Source organism: Girardinichthys multiradiatus, chromosome 11, assembly GCF_021462225.1.
Source record: "Girardinichthys multiradiatus isolate DD_20200921_A chromosome 11, DD_fGirMul_XY1, whole genome shotgun sequence".
Lineage (NCBI taxonomy): Eukaryota > Metazoa > Chordata > Actinopteri > Cyprinodontiformes > Goodeidae > Girardinichthys > Girardinichthys multiradiatus.
The window spans coordinates 7784278-7805309 of NC_061804.1; the positions used below are offsets into that span (position 1 = coordinate 7784278).

The following is a 21032-nucleotide window of genomic DNA, read 5'->3' on the forward strand; positions in this document are numbered from 1 at the left end:
TGCTGTACCAGAAAGGCCGACCCAGTTTTCCAGGCGCTCTAATAAAATGGAGTGATCAACAGTGTCGAATGCTGCACTAAGGTCCAATAATACCAGCACGGTGGTTCTTCCACAGTCTGCATTTATACGGATGTCACTGAACACCTTGACAAGAGCAGTCTCTGTACTGTGGTGAGCAGGAAGCCTGACTGGAAGACATCGAAGCAGTTGGTCGTTGTTAAGAAGTTGTTTAACTGTTGAAAAACAGCTTTTTCAATAATCTTACTGATGAAGGGGAGGTTTGATATAGGCCAGTAGTTCTGTAGTAGCAGCTTGTCCAAGTTGCTCTTTTTCAATAGAGGTTTGATAATTGCTGTTTTTAAATATAAATAAAGTTTACTTTCTTACTTACCTACAAACCCAGTACCATCTAGAGAAGCTGTCAATACTAGGAACCCTGAACCAACTGTCAACCATGGTGGTAGTTGCGTCATACTGTGGGTCTGTTTTGCTACCAGTGAAACTGGTGCATTGGACTCTTTCAGTTCGTCTCGAATCAGCAGCTAGATGGGTGAAACTTGAACAGAACAAGGTCTTCCAACAAGACAGCGATCCCAAACACGCATAAAAACTGGTTTTCTGAACAGATAAAGCAGAATAACATTAAGCTTCTTCTGTTGAACATTTGCAAATGTTAAAGTGGTAAATGGACTGACCACTCAAAGCGCTTTACACTAGAGTCACATTCACCCAAACGCACTCACAGACACTTATTTGTGGACTAATTGGAGACACCATGGTACCAGTCTCTGCATCGGTTCAGTTTTTCTGCGTTTCATGCTTGAAAGCTTGATCCATGCCAAGAAAAAATAATTTAAATGAACTTGACCACGTGAGCCAATAGGAGTGGTCAAACGAAATGTTGAGTCAGAATAATCCCAGTAGATTATTGTTTATATTTGTATCTGAATGTATGCAAATGCAAAAAATTATTAAAAGTTGGATGTAATTAATTTCTATGAGTATTTAAATGTTAATTTATTTTCATAATATATTAGTTCATCTCTTAGATCCAGGAGAACACTAGGGGTTCCTCTGTTTCAATTTTAGTTTAAAATCCCTGTAAAGGAAGACTTGCAGCAAAGACTTACAGTACACCAGTTACTGTCTTTTCAAAGTGTAACAAAACCCAAAGACCGAGACCTCTAAATCAATATTTCTCGACTCTGATGAGTTTCAAGGGAATAAAAATAAAGATACGAAGTTCCTGCAACATGGCCACAGAACAAAATAAGAGAAAAAAGCAGAAATAATAATTTCAATATCTCAGTTTTGGGTAGTTGAAGAAAAGTGACGTAGAGGAGCAGTTGATCTGAAGGTTTGAAAGCCCATCCTGTCCTTGAAGCAGAACAATGGATCTCTAACTAGTCGAAAGGAGCAGTTTATGTCTTTTCTCTATTGTGGTTTGGTTACAAACTGCACTTTTGGGACAAAGTTGTCGTTTTGTTTCCTCTGCAGAATCAATGGAGAAGTCGATGAAAAGGGAAAAAGAAGTTTCCACTCTCACTTCCCAGATCAAAGCTCTAAAGTCACAGATTGGAGGTAAATTATCATGAGTACTCTAATGGTCTTCATTCCTGCAGGTTTCTGTAAAAACCTATTTATAAATACATTGTACACCAATGCTTGTTTAACTATTTTTCACTATTCAATTTACAGTATATTTCTCAATAAATCTAATTTCTTTTTTATCTTGTTTAGATATTGTCATCATATTCAAGGTTGCTCATGTAAAAATACAACTCAGATAATTAGAATATCAAGACAAAGTTCAATACATTTTTTGCCACTCATTTCAGAAAGAGAAACTCATGTATAGATTTATTACACATATAGTGAAATATTTCAAGCCTTTATTTCTGGTAATTTTGTTGATCATGGCTTACAGATAATGGAAACCCAAAATTTAGTGTCACAAAATGAGAATATTACAAAATAAAAAAGATATTAATAATAGAAATGTGAGGCTTCTGAAAAGTATGTTCATTTCTGTGCACTCAATACTTGGTTGGGGCTCCTTTTGCATGAATTATTGCATCAATCCGGCGTTGTATGGAGACGATCAGCATGTGGTTCTGCTGAGGTTGTTCAGGAAGCCCAGGTTGCTTTGATATCGACCTTCAGGTCATCTGCATTGTTGGTTCTGGTGTCTCTCATCTTCCTCTTGACCATACTCTATAGATTCTCTATGGGGTTCTGGTCAAGCCAGTTTGCTGGCCAGTCAAGCACAGTAACACCATGGTCATTGGACCAGCTTTTGGTACCTTTGGCAGTGTGGGCCGGTACCTGCTGGAAAATGAAATTATCATCTCCATAAAGCTTGTCAGCAGGAGGAGGCGGAAAGTGCTCTAAAATATCCTAGTAGATGGCTGCGTTGAATGTGGACTTCAGAAAACCCAGTGGACCAGAACCAGCAGCATTAAATGCAAACTTTACTTTCATCTGAGCAACAGTTCAGTTCTTTTTCTCCTTAGCCCAGGTAAGAGGCTTGTAGTCCATGTGTTGGATTCATCTGTGCTTAGTGGTTCTGGATGCCCTGAGTCCAGCTTCAGTCCACTCCTTTAGAAGCTCCCTCAAATTCTTGAATGGATTTTGCTTGACATTCCTCTCAATGCTGCAGTTACCCCTGTTGCTGGTGCATCTTTTCTTACCTCACTTCTTCCATCCACTAACCTTTCTATGAATATGCTTGGATACAGCAGTCTGTAAACAACCAGCTTCTTTAGCAATTACCTTTTCTAGCCTGCCCTCCTTGTGGCGGGTGTCATTGACTATTCTGGACATCTGTCCAGTTAGCAGTCTTCCCCATGAATATGTAGCCTACACACCCAGACTGACAGACCATTTAGAGGCTCAGGACATCTTTGCAGGTGTTTTGAGTTAAGTAGTTGATTAGGGTGAGACAACAGAAGTTTCAAATATTGAAAATTGAAATTTTCTTGGACACTGAACTTTTGGGTTTTGATCATCTGTAAGCCATAATGATCAAAACTACAAGAAATAAAGGCCCGAAATATTTCAAACTATGTGTAAAAAATGTTTATAATTTGAGTTTTGCTTTCTGAAAACAAGTGACAAAATATTGAATTTTTGTAGACGTGTTTCTATCCACCAGCAGACGAGTTCACCGTGCGGTTCTTTGCTCCTCTTCAGTTTCTTTCTTTGATCATCATCATCATCGTCATCTTTTGAAAAGCTCTGTGACATCAAACAGACTTAAGATGAGCTTAATGTAGCTCAGATAATCAAACTGACACCTCTGAAGAATGGATCATAAATCATTAAAAAAAAAAGATTTAAAGGGCTGTCTTTTAAAGCATAAAATGTTTTTATTGTTTTCATGTTTTTTTTTTTGGAGTGTAAGTTAAGGTTTGAGTCAAAAATGACTTCAAATAATCTTTTTGGAACAAACAGGAGGAAATCTTATGGTTAAATGTCTGAAGCAAAAAAAATAGCTTTTGATTGAAGTTCTGATTGGTTTAGAAAGCACATTTAGTTAATTGTTCTTAAGGGTTTTATTCAACCATATGGCAGCAGAATATTCTGGAAAGAATTTTAGTCAGCAGGAGAAAAAAGGTGAACGGATAAATATAATAATGATAATATTATTTTTGAAACTTTAAAATTTGGTGGGTCTACATTTTATCTTCCTGGCAAAAATAAAACTCTGAGAATGTGACTGTAATTACTAGATTGTTGCACAATTTACATTTGGTTCTCCCACCCTGGACTCATCTGACCCATAAGCAGAATGTTCTCATGTAGTTTGTAGTGACAGGTTCTGGCTCATCCTACATGACTGGGAAACACACTTGGAGACTGAAAAAACTATGTTTTGATGTGTAAACTCTCCATGTGGAGATAAAACTATGACCATGAAAATTATTTTGTGGTTTTTCTAAATATTTTCAATGTCCGAATCTCGAGTGACATTAGCACATTTAAGTAGAAATTCTGTTCGAAACAGTAAAGAAACTCAAACTGTGGTTGTGTAAAAATCATAAAAGGTGTTTAACATACCAACTTAGTAAAGGGAAGCCCAACTTTCTGTGAGCTGCTTGAAGATTAAATGTTGTTTCTACCGTAACGTATGACTGAGGAGTGGAGCTACATTGAAAGTTCAGTTTTTTCATTACTTGCAGCAAAGTTTCATGTTTGATTGGTGAGTTTCTTTTGCAGTTTTATGCGAATTTCTAAACCAGTTATTGTATCTCTTCTGAAATATTGAACACACGATTCCTGATTGAGCTACGAGTTTTTTTCTGTAAATCATTCTGTGCACATCATTCTCCTTCTGCATTAGCTCTGGAAAGTAAAGTTCACTCTGGGGAAAAGAAAGCCGAAGCCTTAGCCAAGGAGAAGATGCGTGTGGAGGCCGAGCTGGAGGCCATGACCAAGAAATCTCATGATGCATCGGGGCAGCTGGTCAGCATCAGCCAGGACCTGCTGAAGAAAGAAAGGTAACTGCTCCATTGATTTTACAATCTGCTCCAGGACCCTCTGGATAACTAGACAGAAAAATGATATCCCCGAGCAAACAGGCATGAGGAGAAAATTACTTTTATCTTCTTGCAACAGATACTTTATTGATTTTATTGTATTTATTGTAAGCCACAACCAAACCCTGGGCCAGGTCTTCTGATTGAAAGCTAAATTTTCTCATAAAGGAAATTCACTCTGTAGATCATAAAACACACTAAATGCTTTTAAAAGAGTGCTGGGAAGTACCGTATTTTCCGCACTATAAGGCGCACCTTCAATGAATGACCTATTTTAGAACTTTTTTCATATAAAGGGCGCACCGGATTATAAGGCGCATAGAATAGAAGCTACTGCAGTCAAATGTTTGACTGGGGTTGCGTTATGCATCCACTAGATGGAGCTGTGCTAAAGAGAATGTCAACAAAACAGTCAAATAAGTCAGTCAGTCAAACTTTATTAATACGCTACAAACCAGCGTTCTGATAACTCCATTCACTCTCATGGTAAGGTCTCCTCTACATAGAATTCTATTGAATAGAGCCAACCGCACGTTAGGAATGCATTGGAGTCTATGAAGTTGAAGTTGAAATCAAACGTTAGTTAAAACGTGAAAGGGAACTTTTCCCTGATTCAGTAAACACGTAAAAGAAACAGTTTGGTGCACTAAATCAAACGTTAGTACTGTTAACCTTTTCTGTTTCTGTCCCCTGACCGTAGTCTGATGACACAGGGGAGACGCTTTCTCCAGGGCTGAAGTTACTAGTTTCCTCGGGGTTAACTCCCTCACTCATACGTTGCTGAGTTGAGCATGAAGAAACAGCATCAAAACACCGAGTTGTTGACGAGATTTGGGGTTCTTTTTAATGACTTTGCAGCACGTAAAAACACAGGGCTTACAGACTCATACACCGCTGCTCCGGTCGCCGTCTCTACCCACCCCACACACACAATAATACCGACGTCACTCCTTCACTCTTGATTCTCAGCTACGGCAGCACACAGCGCCACCTCTGTCCGGAGGAGTAATGTCAACATCTTCCATACACACACACGAAACATACACCCCACACACTGAGCTTCTAATCACATATAGTTCAGGCAATTCCTGCAACAGTACATTCAAACGTTGTACACACACAAGTGGTGTTGGACTAGGAGTAAGCACAGTACAGGTGTTTACCGCTATTACTTCGGCGACGCCCCTGACTACGGTAGCCGTAATGCTGCAAGCGGTGCGGCTTTATAGTTTACCAGTCGTACTGAAACATTTTGACAGAGCGCCGTGTACAACCAGTATGGATCAACCAATTAACCAATTGATCCATATATAAGGCGCTCCGGATTACAAGGCGCACTGTCATTTTTTGAAAAAACTAAAGGTTTTTAAGTGCGCCTTATAGTGCGGAAAATACGGTAATTATCTTTAAAGCGACTGCAAGAACTTACAGGTGTTTTTGTTTGTTTTCTTTTATCAAATTGTTCCCAGATGGCCGCTTCAAACCAGTTTAAGAACACACAACAGATTGAACAGTATTTTGCAGGGTTCTCTGTGGTTAGGTGGGTCCTCCTTTGAGTGACGGCACATGAGAGTTCCCCGGCTGTTTTTGAGCATGCACAACATTTCTAATAGCGATCTTGGTGGTTTATTATCTTCACGACTCCGAGTCCCTAGGGGTTTGTGGCAACAATGGCAGTGTATTCATTCAGTGAACCTGGCACAAACCTGCATAGACTGGTCATCACATAAACTAAACAAAACTGAACTGGCCACGCTGGTCTCATACCAGTCACTCTCAGGCCACTTACGCACAGACATTGGTACAAACAGGGCGTATAGTGGTGTAAGTCTCAGAGCTGGGGAACAGGACACACACACACACACACACATATATATATATATATATATATATATATATATATACAGTACTGTGCAAACAACTTAGGCAGGTGTGAAAAAATGCTGGAAACAAAGAATGCTTTCAAAAAGGGAAGTGTTAATCATTTATTTTCATCAATGAACAAAATGTGGTGAATGAAAAAAAGAGAAATCTAAATCAAATCAATATTTGGTGTGGCCAGCCTTTGCCTTCAAAACAGCATCAATTCTTCTAGGTACACTTGCACACAGTTTTTGAAGGAACTCGGCTTGTAGGTTGTTCTAAACATCTTGGAGAACTAACCACAGATCTTCTGTGGATGTTGGATTCCTCCTTCTGTCTCTTCATATAATCCCATGATGTTGAGATCAGGGCTCTTTGGGGGCCATACCATCATTCCCGTAAGTTTTGTTCTTCTTTACGCTGAAGGTAGTTCTTAATGACTTTGGCATTTATATTTCTGAAAGCATTCTTTGTTTACAGCATTTTTTCACACCTGCCTAAAACTTTTGCACAGTACTGTATATATATACAGGTCCTTCTCAAAATATTAGCATATTGTGATAAAGTTCATTATTTTCCATAATGTCATGATGGAAATTTAATATTCATATATTTTAGATTAATTGCACACTAACTGAAATATTTCAGGTCTTTTATTGTCTTAATACGGATGATTTTGGCATACAGCTCATGAAAACCCAAAATTCCTATCTCACAAAATTAGCATATCATTAAAAGGGTCTCTAAACGAGCTATGAACCTAATCATCTGAATCAACGAGTTAACTCTAAACACCTGCAAAAGATTCCTGAGGCCTTTAAAACTCCCAGCCTGGTTCATCACTCAAAACCCCAATCATGGGTAAGACTGCCGACCTGACAGCTGTCCAGAAGGCCACTATTGACACCCTCAAGCAAGAGGGTAAGACACAGAAAGAAATTTCTGAATGAATAGGCTGTTCCCAGAGTGCTGTATCAAGGCACCTCAGTGGGAAGTCTGTGGGAAGGAAAAAGTGTGGCAGAAAACGCTGCACAACGAGAAGAGGTGACCGGACCCTGAGGAAGATTGTGGAGAAGGACCGATTCCAGACCTTGGGACTGAGTCTGGAGTAGAAACATCCAGAGCCACCGTGCACAGGCGTGTGCAGGAAATGGGCTACAGGCATTCCCCAGGTCAAGCCACTTTTGAACCAGAAACAGCGGCAGAAGCGCCTGACCTGGGCTACAGAGAAGCAGCACTGGACTGTTGCTCAGTGGTCCAAAGTACTTTTTTCAAATGAAAGCAAATTCTGCATGTCATTCGGAAATCAAGGTGCCAGAGTCTGGAGGAAGACTGGGGAGAAGGAAATGCCAAAATGCCAGAAGTCCAGTGTCAAGTACCCACAGTCAGTGATGGTCTGGGTTGCCGTGTCAGCTGCTGGTGTTGGTCCACTGTGTTTTATCAAGGGCAGGGTCAATGCAGCTAGCTATCAGGAGATTTTGGAGCACTTCATGCTTCCATCTGCTGAAAAGCGTTATGGAGATGAAGATTTCATTTTTCAGCACGACCTGGCACCTGCTCACAGTGTCAAAACCACTGGTAAATGGTTTACTGACCATGGTATCACTGTGCTCAATTGGCCTGCCAACTCTCCTGACCTGAACCCCATAGAGAATCTGTGGGATATTGTGAAGAGAACGTTGAGAGACTCAAGACCCAACACTCTGAATGAGCTAATGGCCGCTATCGAAGCATCCTGGGCCTCCATAAGACCTCAGCAGTGCCACAGGCTGATTGCCTCCATGCCACGCCGCATTGAAGCAGTCATTTCTGCCAAAGGATTCCCGACCAAGTATTGAGTGCATAACTGTACATGATTATTTGAAGGTTGACGTTTTTGTATTAAAAACACTTTTCTTTTATTGTTCGGATGAAATATGCTAATTTTGTGAGATAGAAATTTTGGGTTTTCATGAGCTGTATGCCAAAATCATCCGTATTAAGACAATAAAAGACCTGAAATATTTCAGTTAGTGTGCAATGAATCTAAAATATATGAATGTTAAATTTTCATCATGACATTATGGAAAATAATGAACTTTATCACAATATGCTAATATTTTGAGAAGGACCTGTATATATGTATATTTGCTGTTTGTTGTTGTTTTCAAGCCTTTGTTTCTGTTAGTTATTTGCTTCCGGCTAATAAAAACACAATATTTAGTCAAGTCAAGTTTATTTATATAGCGCTTTTCAGCCACAAGGCCCTCAAAGCGCTGTACATGAGGAAAAACATTACAATGATACAGACAATCAAACACATAAAAACAAATCAAATGACATTAATAATCCTTGGGAGTTTACTGGTAAGAGCTGGTTCTGATCCAATCTTTCTAATAGAGGTAATTAGCGCATTAAGTCCTCTGTGGTAAGGAATTAATCCGGTGCTAGAAGAAAAATTATATTATTAATCCTTGAGGTCGCTGGTATGAGGCAGCTGTGGTCCCATCATTCAAATAGTACCAGTCATGGGCACTCATTGAATTCTAAGTAGAGAAGATGGGTCACTGGTAGGTCCAAACTTTTTAAATACTAATAATGTTTGGCTTTCACTGGTATGAAATTGTTGTAATACAATCCTTCTAAGAAATCGAAAAATCTATGAATCCTTCTAAGAAATCTAAAAAGCTCTGGTCATTGGTGTAAAAACAGCTGTAGTCAAATATTCAAATTACTAATAATATTTGGTTTTTGCTGGTAATCCTTCTGAGAAATCTGAAAATCTATGAAAAGTAATGAAATCACACATTTAGGTAAAGCAAGATAGGAGGAAAAAAAAAATCATATTTCAGACTATTAGCAGAATAGAGTTGTGAAATAGTACATAAAACCTCAGCAGGGGTAAGCAACACACACATAAGTAAAGATTTAGCAAGGGTATGGTGGAATCTTGAGGGTGCGAATGTAAGTCTGAGTGTTTGCAAGAATTAGACTGTCAACACTGATAGAAACGCTATTGTCTTTGAGAAGAGAGGTAGAAGTTTTATCAATCGGCTGCATAATCCTATCAGCACACAGCTGGTAGGGGAGTGCTGGGGAAGAGCGTCGTGTTTATATAACATCCAGGAGATATTTTGTCGATAGCCAGTTACCAGAAGTTGCCAAGGCCACATTGGGGCGCCAGATTTAGAGAAACAATAAACGCTGTTGTTCAGGCAGTTGTGAATTTCCAACCACCTTAAGAGTTTTACTCAATTGCGAATCCAAATAGCCAAATTTCTGGTACTTTCCACAGATCTCGAGCATACAACATCTCCAAGATTATATCCTTTAACCTCTGAGTCCAACCGCTGCCAGGTTGCGATTCTGTTCAAGAATCGTGTCCAGCTTGCGATTCTGCTCTCTTAACATTTCAGTCTGAGTGTTGATCGCTCTACAGACTCCATCTAACATCGCAGGAAGTTTTGGAAAGCTTTGAACAGCCGCCCATGTTTTGAGAATCACTCGATAAGCCAGGTAACCGCCAACTCCAAAAAGCAGAAATCCTGTTATCAAAAGTCCAAATATGTACACATCTTCTACGTCCTCGACCAACATCGTAGTCAGGGATACAATCTTCCATTACTGCCAAGAATCCATTGAGTCCCGTCTGGACAAGAGGGTCTCCTTTACCCTGTCTTCCGGTCGAAAAAAAAGATTAGAATTTTACATCAGACCAATAAAAAACTTCTTTAATACAGAAATTTGGGATTAATGAAATATATTTTTAATACATGCTTAAAGGTTGTTATTTTCCAATATGCTATGACCTCAACCATTCCATTTTAATCTGACAAACGAGCATAATTGAAACACATATTCTAATTTAATAATTATGACATTATATAGGGGGAAAATAATATATGTTTGATCCAAAGCTAAAACATTTTGGCATATTCTATTACAAAACACAAAATATACACTATAAGCATCCATTTTAATGAAGTTCAGTACATCAGTAGTCTCATAGCAAACAAAAAAAGAAGGGGACACAGACATCATCAGTGAATATAAGGGGTTTTTCTTTATTTAAAAAAACAACAAAAACTAAATTAAACAGAACACATGTAGAATATCTTTATATTCTGGAAAGTTTCCTTCCAATTAAATTATCTAGTTAGCAGGAAATCCCTCTTCCCCTGAGATTAGCAATGTTATCCAGCTTGCATTCATTTTAAAGTAGTCTTAGATTTCAGAAATATCTGGATGTGTTGCCTGAATCTAAAAAGTCATGTTGCCCTCGAAATTAAAAGTTGCTTTAATTCTAATTTATAATAAGTTTTCTAATAAAATTACTATATTGTAAAAAAAAAAAAAAAACCAACTAAAAACTAAATCTAATGTTTTTTCTGTTGATTTTCTTTTTTCTGCAGGAGTCTGAATGAACTGAGGGTGTTACTCTTGGACTCACACCGCCACTCTCGGGATATGGAGAAAGACCTGAGCCGAGAGGTGCACAAGGCTGAATGGAAGGTCAAGGAGCAGAAGCTGCAGGACGACATACAAACACTGAGAGAAAAACTGCTGCTGCTGGTGAGAACAAATAATAACTTTGTGATTTAACATCACACTGGCTTATCAACATTTTTTCCTAAACCAGGGGTCTGCAACCTGCGCGCCAGACCCACTAGTGGCTCTTTGGACCTAACTTACCTTCAACATTCTCTTCCTGCTAAGCTAGCTTTAACATTGCAAGGACACTTCTACCTGAAATATCAAAATAAAAGCACTTCCTGGTCTTTTCATTCACACGTTTAACACTCATTTATTTACTTACCACACTTTACTTCATTCGTTGTGTTGTAATTTATACCTGAAATATGAATAGCTTTACTATTTAGAATTCAGACCAAAGTTTTTAAATGTGGATTTAGGAAATGGTTTCCCAATATTATCAAAACGTCTGCAGCTCAGAGTGAGGAGAAGAAAACTGTTGGATGGGTGCAAAAACTTGTTATCACTCATGTAAAAACTTTGTGTTGCAAGGCACCTGCACTATGCCTTCCTCCCTGTGTGTGTGAGATCATTGTTATCTCTGTGTGAACCAGCCTCCTTTCTTTCTCACACACACACACCCTGTCTGAACTGTCTGTTGAACTGTGCATATAAATAAAGAGATAGGGTGTCAAAAACGTTGTAGTTTCACTGCAAAGTGGGCTACCCTTGCTGCAAGTAACTCTGACTGTATCGTTCTTACCTCTGAGTTGACTAAATAATACCTAACAAAAACCCTCCAGACCAGATTTAGTGTAATATATAATGACATAGAAGACAATATGAAGACAGGGATAAACAGTTGATTCCTTAGTCTTTACAAAGATAGAAAAACACTTTGATTGTGTGTCGGTTTGATGAAAGATCGTTACTATGAACTTTACCTCCTTCCTGCTCCACAGAAGTGGCGAGAAAACCATAGAAACCACTCACATGTTTTTTTTACTCAGCAGGTCCTTTATTCTTCTGTCTATCATCAAGCATGTTCTGAAAACTCAAAAAGTGGAACAAAAGGACGTTTATGTGTGATTGATTTGGGACAGTGGCTGTATTGCTGCCTCTTCCTTGAAGTTATTTGAATGATCTTTCCCTAAAAGCATCACCATTGATTGGTCTAATGTTGATTATGCAGTTTCTATTATTATTTTTTTACCTTTTGAGCTCCAGGTTGGAAATAATTACCGACACTCGTAATAACTTGTTTCCCTCATTCAGTGTCCCCTACCATGTGTCATATTTAATGCTTAATGCATAGAAAAAGACATTTTGAAATATACAAAATAGTTTATTTGTAACTATTAAATTGAAATTGTCAATAATTTAGGCTCCCAGTAATCTTTGAAGCGTTTTATCTGAGTTTTTGTTTGCAAACCTGCTCATATTTATAACCAGCCTTGCTATTTACAGGGAGTTTGACTTCTGTTCCTGCAGACTCTGTCGATAAGCCTCCTCCCTTGTCTGTGTCTGCGTTTGTTTTTCAGGGCCGGGAGCGTTCCTCCCCCGACCACCGGCGGTACTCCATGCTGGACCCTTCAGCTCTGGACTCAGAGGTGAGCCGCCTGCGCCAACGTCTGCTCTGTACCGAGGACGCCCTGAGGAATGCCTTGGAGCACAACCAGCAAGTCGACAAGCTTGTCCAGGCCATGCGTAGACATCCAGACAAAAGCCAGGTAAAGTGATTTAAAAGGATGAGTGACTAGCCAGACACCCACATGTTTTTTTAAGGACATTTGGTCTGTATTGAGAGCTGGAGAGCAGATTGTACATTGCAGGTGTGTGTTCAAGTGTATGGTGAGAGCAGACCATGATGTAAATGCTGTAGCAGTGTTGCTGCCAAAATTGTTCCAATACCTCACCTAGAAGGCTGCCAGCATGGTGTGTGCATGAAGGTCATAGCCTTGGCAGTGAGACTGCTTCTACCTCAGATTCTCAGATAACCAAGCCATGCAAATGATCATGGACCCTTTCTTATGGATATGCTGTCACCCTGTCCCCCACACGCCACCCAGGTTCCTGATACGCCACCACCATGATGAGCGCATACTCAACACAGGTGTTCAATTTGAATGGGGAGCCCATGGCGTGCTACAAGACCTGGTTAAAAGGTTATCCCCATTCGAACTGATTTTACAGTTTTTTTGTAAATGTAAGCTGGAAATTATGACTTCCAACAGTAAAAGTTGCAAAAGAAGGACACATTCAGGGCTTTGCAAAGTATTCACACACCTTGCCACAAGCCCTGTACAAGATCGAACTGTTTGGCCAATATGCAAAAGTTTATGTGTGGAGTAAAATTAACATGGCAGATCAGCCTGAACACAGCATCTGTAGAGTAAAACAAGGTGGTGGCAGCGTCATGCTAGGGGAATGCTTTTCTCCAGCAGGGACAAGGAAGTTGTTCAGAGTTGACGGAAGAGGACAGGAGCTAAATAAAGGGCAAAGCTGCGAGAAAACCTTTTTGAGGTTCCAGAAAACATGAGATCAGTCAGCTGGACAACAACCCTAAACACCCAGCCAGAACCACAATGGAATAGTTAAGGTCATAGTGTGTTTAAAAGTGTTAAAATGGCCCAATCAAAGTCCAGACCTAGATCCAGTTGTAAATCTGTGGATAGACTGTCAAACTGATGTTCACAAACGCTCCTCATCTGATTAGACTGAGCAAATGTGTCTCTACCTTTGCATAGCTGGTAGAGACATACGCCAGAAGACTTGCAGCTGTGTTTGCTGCAAAAGGGGTTTTACTCAAAGGGGGTAAATACATATGCAAGCCACATTGTTGGATTTTTATTTGTAAAAGAATTTGAAAACCACGTCACAGATATTTATTACATTTTTCTATCTCATTAAACTGAAATCACACCTGGTACTGTACAGTCTCCCTTTAGGTGTTTCTTTCAGGTTTAAGTGAATTTGGCAGACTTTTTTGTTCAAAGCGACTCACAAATGAGGAGATGACAGTGCAGCTGTTACTACAGCTAACAATAAGCTACTTAGAAGGAAGACCACTAGTCTGGCTCTGTCGGAAGTGACGGTTTCGAAGTGGAGTTCAGGCATGGAGGGAGGTGCAGAAAGAGATACAGGGTAGATGCTAGGACAGCAGATGCTCTCTGAAGAGCTGGTTCTGGTAGCGTAGTTCCACCATCGTGAAACGACACGTGAAAAAGGTCTGGATAGTGCTGTTGGCACTGCTAGCCGATGACAACCAGAGATCAGTACTTCTAATTTACCAGCAAAACAGTTAACAGTTAGCAAATTTTACATGCTTTAAAACTTCTGACTATAATGGGCTCAACTCCAGGCATGAGTCTACATTTGTCATTTCTGTCTTTTTCAGGTTCTCGGTGCAAATTCAGCGAATGGAATTTATCACCAGGAATCAAACAGCACTCAAGAGGTTGTTGTTGAAGTTTTTTCCACTAAAATGTTTTTACTCAAAATGTTTTACACAAAACCACATCCTTCCCACGCTGGAGAATGGATCTGTTGAAAAATAAAACAGGAGAGGGCAGGAAACATGCACTAAAGGATTCATTGACAAACCTATACATATTTTACCTGTTACTCAATGCAATCCTACATCTACATCTCAGAAAATGTTAACATTTTTGTTCTCTGGTTGATGCCAAATGCTGTTGAATTGGATATCACAGCATCTCCTGTCTAAGACGAGCAAATAACGAAACTCAAGCATAATTTTAATGAGACTGAAAGACCGAAAGGAGACAAACAAATTTCAGAGAAGGAAAAAAAAGAGTTAATTTTCTGTTGAGGAGAGCAAACCCCTGGACAGTGTTGGTAAATCTGCTCTCTTTTAATCTTCTTTTATAGGAACAACACTGATGGAAGCAGCAGAGACGAGTTGGAGACTGTGACGTGAACCCAGACTAATGCAAAGACCTTCAGAAAAAGCTCGAGTGAAACGTCTCCTGATGCTGCGTCGGACGCCTGAAAACATGAGTTTACAGTCAATGAATACCAAAACAGTGAATTGTATGTTGTTGCAGAATGTACCTAATAGCCAATCACAAAGGTCGCCTAAAGTACTATAAAGTATGGGACATGAAGAGATATTATCAGTAAAACAAACTGCTGAGAACTCAGAGTATGGCTGCTCTGGATGCTTTACATTAGTTAGGAAGCTTAGTGGGAACTCCCCCTGTTTTGATGGACAAACATGAAGACCTGATGGACTGACTCTCAGTTGCTTTCATTGTTTTATTTATTGCTTTTACTTTGACATTTTGCTTTCTAATAATCCTTTGTACTGCTTGAAGCACAGCCCAACGTCTGACATTTCTATTTTATTCTGACGAGAACTGGTATCAGACTTGTTACCTTTCACCAAACTGTAAAGTTCAATCTCCTGCTGTCGCACACACAAACAACAGAAATGTTTTCTTTAATCCCTTCATGACTGTAGTCAGGTTGTATGCATTTTATGAATGTTAGATTTTATAATACCCCTAGAAGTCATTCAGAAAAAAGTGCAGAACATACCCAACAAGTCACTCTAACTTAAATAAATACAGTTACCAGGAGCAACCATGTGTCTTAATATAAAAGGAAGGAAGTTATATTGCATTAAATGCCTTTTTGATCCTTTCAGTGCATTATTATGAAACTACAGGACAGCTGTGGAGAGCATCAGTACTCTTGATGTTATCAATTTGCTGATATAAACCCACTGGCAAAACTAGTTAAACACCATAGTGGAATGACCTGATGTGGACCTGATTTGGCGCATATGCAGACCAGTGATGGGGGTGCAGAGCCAGCACCAAAGTGTTGGCATCATGAGTGAACCAGTTGCAGGAGCACTGAACTGATTTTTATAGGGGTTGCATTTTTTTTGGAGAGGTCACAGTGTCTCAGTTTTGGAGCCAAACGGTGCATGTGGATACCTGCACATTTTGTGGAAGTCTAGTTGCCACTAATTTAATTTTATTCCTGGAGAGAAGGGTGTCTGGTTTGGAAGCCCCAGGGTCTCATCTTTGCTTTTTGCAGACGATGTGATTCTCCTGACATCATCAAGCCGTGTCCTTTAGCGTGCACTTGTGCAGTTTGCAGCTGAGTATGAGTTGGCCGGAATGAGTCGGCTCCTCTGAGTCTGATGCCATTTCTCTCAACCAGAAAAAGAGTGGACTGCTTCTTTCCGTGTTGGGTTTGTATATTCTGCCTCGAGCGGAGGACTTCAAGTAACTTTGTTCATGAGTGATGGTAGGATGGAGCAGAACATGGAAAGACAGTTTGGGGCCTCATCTGCAGCAATGTACCCACCCGCGATGTACTGTAAAACCAGGGATCTACATCTCTGGACATCGAGAACTACTCCCCCTTCATTCAGCTTTTAGATGGATCCGTGCTTCAACACACCTAAAGCACTTAACTGAATTCCATCTCCTGCATGTATTAAAGTTCTGCAGAGCTCTGGTAATGAGCTAGTCAATTGATTCTGGATACAAACAGCTGAAATGTGCTTCCTCCAAAGCATGGCTGCGTTAAGCCTTTGAGATAGGGTGAGGAGCTCAATCAGCTGGGGGAGCTTGGAGTAGAGCCGCTGCTCCTATGCACCGGAGTCAGTTGAGATGGTTCGGGAAACATCTGGCCGGGACGTTTCCGCAGTGCTTTCTATCAGCATGTCCCTCTGGGAGGAGATGCCTTGGGATGCCCAGCAATGAGATGGAGTGTACCACCAGGAAAGAGAGGTCTGGTTTCACCCCTTGACCTGTTACACCTGCAGCCTGATCTCGGCAAAGCAGAAGACAATGGATGGACAGTTACTTGAGACAGAACACAGGTAGGGAGGATCCTTGTGTTTGACAAAACTTTGTGATTTAAACATCTCGTGTCAAACCTCACCGTGTCTCAACAACTGACATCCGCTGGACATTAACACCAGAGCAGAGATCACTCACCAACCCTCAGAGGAGATCGACTTATGACCACTAATGTCATTATATCCTCAGAGGTGAATGTAGGTTGTGTATTTGCATACATAGCACTAAGTTCTACCTATCTACTAATGTTGTAAAGAGAGACATCAACATTATGGGTGGTATCCTCTCAGCATAAACTCCGACCCATTGTGGATCTGCTGGATCTCAAGGTTCAGCTTCAACAGCTCTGGGTCGCTTGCTGCAGGAGAGTTAGCAATCACTGTATGAATCTGATTTGTATCAAATTATTTCTTGAATTCAGGTCTGAAAAAGCGCCACACCCTACTCACATCCGTGACCTTGTGTTGCCATCTCAGTTTTCCATGTGATCAGATATTGTAATGATTGCAGTATAGTCATTCAGTTTCATTTCATTTCCCCCATTTCTGCCACTGCCTATGGCTATCTAACTCTTTTTGTCAGTGGCTGTACATAGTCAGAGAAACTACGAGTTGACTGAAACTCTCTCTCACAGTTAAGATTGTGAAAAAGTATTTACTCCCTTAAAGATTTCTTCTGATTTTGTCTTTTTCTCACATTTAAATGTTTCAGATAATCAAACAAATGTTAATATCAGACACAGATAACCTGAGTAAATACAAATTGCAGTCTTGAACTGATAATTTGTGGATAGAAGTTCATGGGTTCAAATCCGGACCTGGGCTCTTTCTTCGAGGTGATGGCATGTGCTCCCTGTTCATACAATCCCCACGCCTCCTCCCAAAGTCTAAAACCATGACTGTTAGGTTAACTTGCAGCTCTTTAATTCCTGTTGTGTCTCTGTGTTGTCCTGTTATGGACTGGCAACCTGTCCAGGGTGTACCATACCTCTCGTCCAATGGCTGCTGGAAATAGGCACCAGCAACCTCTGTGGCTCTGCAAGGAAAATCAGGTAGACACTGGATGGATGGAAGCTATATAAACCAACCTGGCCAAAAGTGAAAAAAATGTTTAAATCTTGAATTAAGTGTAATTAACCAATTAACTACATGTTTTTGGAAACCTGAGTTTGTTTTTACCAGCTTCCTGAATACTGCCACACCTACAGATTTAGGAAATAACTTGAAAAGGACCTGTCTGACAACATGAAGTAGGTTAAAATATCTTAAAAAACAACAGATTATGCTCAGCTTCAACACCCAATGAGAAACTAAATCAGAGCCATCCATCTGTCTCAAAAAAGGTTACAAAGCTATTTCTAAATCTTGGGGACTCCAGTGAACCACAGTGAGAGCCATTATCCAACAATGGAGAAACATGGAACCATCCAAGGAGTGACCACTCAAATAAAATTACTCTAAGAGTGTATTTATAACTCCTCCAGGAGGTCACAAAGAACCCAGAACCATTCAGTTGCCTCATTTAAGGTCAGAGTTTATGATTCAGCAATGAGAAATAGACTGCTGACCAAACAAAACGCAAAAGCCTGCCTAACATTGGACAAAAAAAATCTCGATGATCTCAATGACTTTTGGGGAAATGTTCTGTGAATTGTTGAGACAAAAGTTGCATTTTTGAAGGTGTGTACCTGCTTATATCTTCCTTATGCAGCATTTCAGAAAAAAAAGAGCAGCCTGGAAGTCAAACCTTGTGGTGGAAGTAGATTTATGATCTGGGACTGCTTAGCTGCGTCAGGAGCTGGACAGCTTACCTTAATTGATAGATCCATAAATTCTTCTCCCTGGAGGAAAATCCTGATCGAGAATGTCTGACCATAACACACAGGATACAAATCCAAAGCACACCAGCAAGTCCACTTCTAAACCTCTCAAAAAAAGAAAGTTTTTCAGCGGCCTAGTCAAAGTCTAAACTTTAACTCCAATTTAAATGATGTGACATAGCCTTAAACTCTCTAGTGTGGCTAAACTAAAACAATTCAGCAAAGAGGAGTGGGCAAAATTCCTACACTGCGATGGAAAGGACTGATAGTGTGGCGGTTGTATCAGCTAAGAGTTGCAATCAGTTATTGGGAGGCAATTACTTTTTCCTGTAGGGCCAGGTTGGTTTAGATAGCTATTTCCCTTATCATCGTGTGGATACTGCTTTTTATATAAACTCATGTTATCTTTGTCAATAATATCTGTTTGATGATCTGAAACATTTTTGTCACAAAAATGCAAAAACGGAAGAAATCTGTGAGGGGGTAAATACATTTTTACAGCTCTGTACATCTGCAGCATTGATATGAGGTGGCTGCTAGGGGTGATTTTTGAGTCCATATCCTTAAAATCAAACCTGCTTGGCCAGAAGATGGGTGATGATTATGCTAAAAAACCTTCAGAAGACAATTATATCGACTGGTTCTTCTGCAAAACCCTGTTTTAGTGAAGTTACTTCATTTACTGTGGTTCTGCATCAACACAGACCCCATCCAATCCTAATTCGTGATGTTTGGTATGAAATGGCAGCCTACATAAGCCCATTTTTTGCTGTATAAGAATCATGCCTGCAGTGCTTTATTGACCCGCTTTTTAAAGTGTGCTGAAGGGCTGTCACACGAGCTGAAACCCAAACAGACAAACGTGGGATTTTGAAATTCACCAACTCTCTGATTAACAACACAAGGCTTTTGTTTAGTGCTTGTGCTGTAAAGTCTTCCAGATATTGATTTACCCATGCCTCATCTGAACCAGAAGTTTTGTTTTGTAGGTTGCAGGAGACATGACAAGAAGGAGTTCAGCCTGAACACGTCATGTAAGGCAGGCGGAGATACAATGTAAAGTTTTTATTGGATGTTATTGTACATGGCCTTCTCAGCTTGGGGTGGTGGGGTTGGACCCTTTGGATTATTGCTGCAACAGTTTTGGAGATTGAGTCATTAAATATTAACAATGTAGCCAAGAGTCTGCGGTGTTTTATTTTACCCTGCTGTCAGTTCTGTGTGCTTGCTTGTGAGGCAACAGAGCAGCACTCTGGGTTATTACTTACACAGCTCCGTCAAGTTTTTCCTGACTTTAAGCTACTGACACAATATTCACAGAAACCACAACCGTTTGTCTGTTTCTCAGCCATGTGCAAACACTTTCTGTTCAACGATACATGTGCTGCAGATTATTTCTCCAAATCTGAGGCTATTAATAATATCACAAATGTGTGTTGTTTGTCAGAAGAGGCGGTAACTTCTACATGTGGCAAAGAACTAAATTTTTTCCAGATGGTTGAATATAAAAACCCGGACAGTGGATGTTTATTTTATGTTTCAAGACTCCTGGCATCTCTTTTATTTGTTGGCCTTGGCAGATAGCAGCTCTTATCTACTGCATGACAGGAGGACTGTGGAGTTTCTAAATTATTTTTAGAAATGGCTTGCGTCAACATAACTTTAAATGCACAGTAAAGTTTATGGAAAGATATAGAAATCACGGATCTATAGGATGGATTGGCGACCTGTCCAGGGTGTAACCCGCTTCTCGCCCGTAGACTGCTGGAGATAGGCACCAGCTCTGCCTGGCTAAAAAGTTGCCTCACCTTAAATGTAGAAAAGACTGTTGCAACGTACTTTACAAATAGACATAAATCTTTAGATTATCCAGACATTTATATAAATAAGGAAAAAATAATAAATGTTAACAGTTTCACTTATTTAGGTGTTACTCTGGACCAAACCTTGACTTTTAAAAATCGTGTAAAAAAATTGTGCAACTCTTTAAAATTTACTCTGGCAAATTTTAGGTTCATCCGAGGATCCCTTACCATTGAAGCATCACATATGTACTTAAATTCCATGATTTTTTCCCGTATTCTGTATTGTGTGACTAGCTGGTCGCAGGCATGCAAAACAGTCTTAAAGCCTCTTGAATCAACCTTCAAAAGTGCAATAAAAATTCATGACAAGAAATGTAGACAGTATCACCACTTTCATATTCTTTCAAAATACAATTTTTTAAATTTTAATAACCTTTTTATGCATGCAAACATTTGCTTACTTTTTAAAATTATTCATGGTATTATTGCTCCTCCTCTAAGAAGGTACGTCACACTGAGCTCAGAAAAAACAACTAGAGTAACAAGGGCGACCTCTAGAGGAGAGTGCAGCATTCCAAAATGTAAGACATCTTTTGCTAAATCTGCCTTCTCTGTTGTTGCCATGAGTCAGTGGAATACATTATAACATGTACAAGTTTCTCAATGTTTGCACATTGGACAAAGAAATGGCTTTTATCAATGTGTGTATGAACAA

The 21032-nt window shown here is 39.8% G+C and overlaps 1 protein-coding gene across 4 annotated transcripts in view; it reads left to right on the forward strand.

The window, feature by feature from the left end:
- clip2 (CAP-GLY domain containing linker protein 2) overlaps window positions 1-19688 on the forward strand; it is a 60910-nt gene extending 41222 nt beyond the window's left edge. For all 4 annotated transcript variants that reach the window (XM_047378745.1, XM_047378744.1, XM_047378746.1 and 1 more), the window contains 6 exons: window positions 1498-1581; window positions 4343-4499; window positions 10793-10952; window positions 12395-12583; window positions 14251-14310; window positions 14745-19688. In XM_047378745.1, the coding sequence (XP_047234701.1) occupies window positions 1498-1581; window positions 4343-4499; window positions 10793-10952; window positions 12395-12583; window positions 14251-14310; window positions 14745-14756 (662 nt within the window). In that variant the 3' untranslated portion in view covers window positions 14757-19688. The remainder of the gene's footprint in view (window positions 1-1497; window positions 1582-4342; window positions 4500-10792; window positions 10953-12394; window positions 12584-14250; window positions 14311-14744) is intronic.
- Window positions 19689-21032: the final 1344 nt, after the last annotated feature.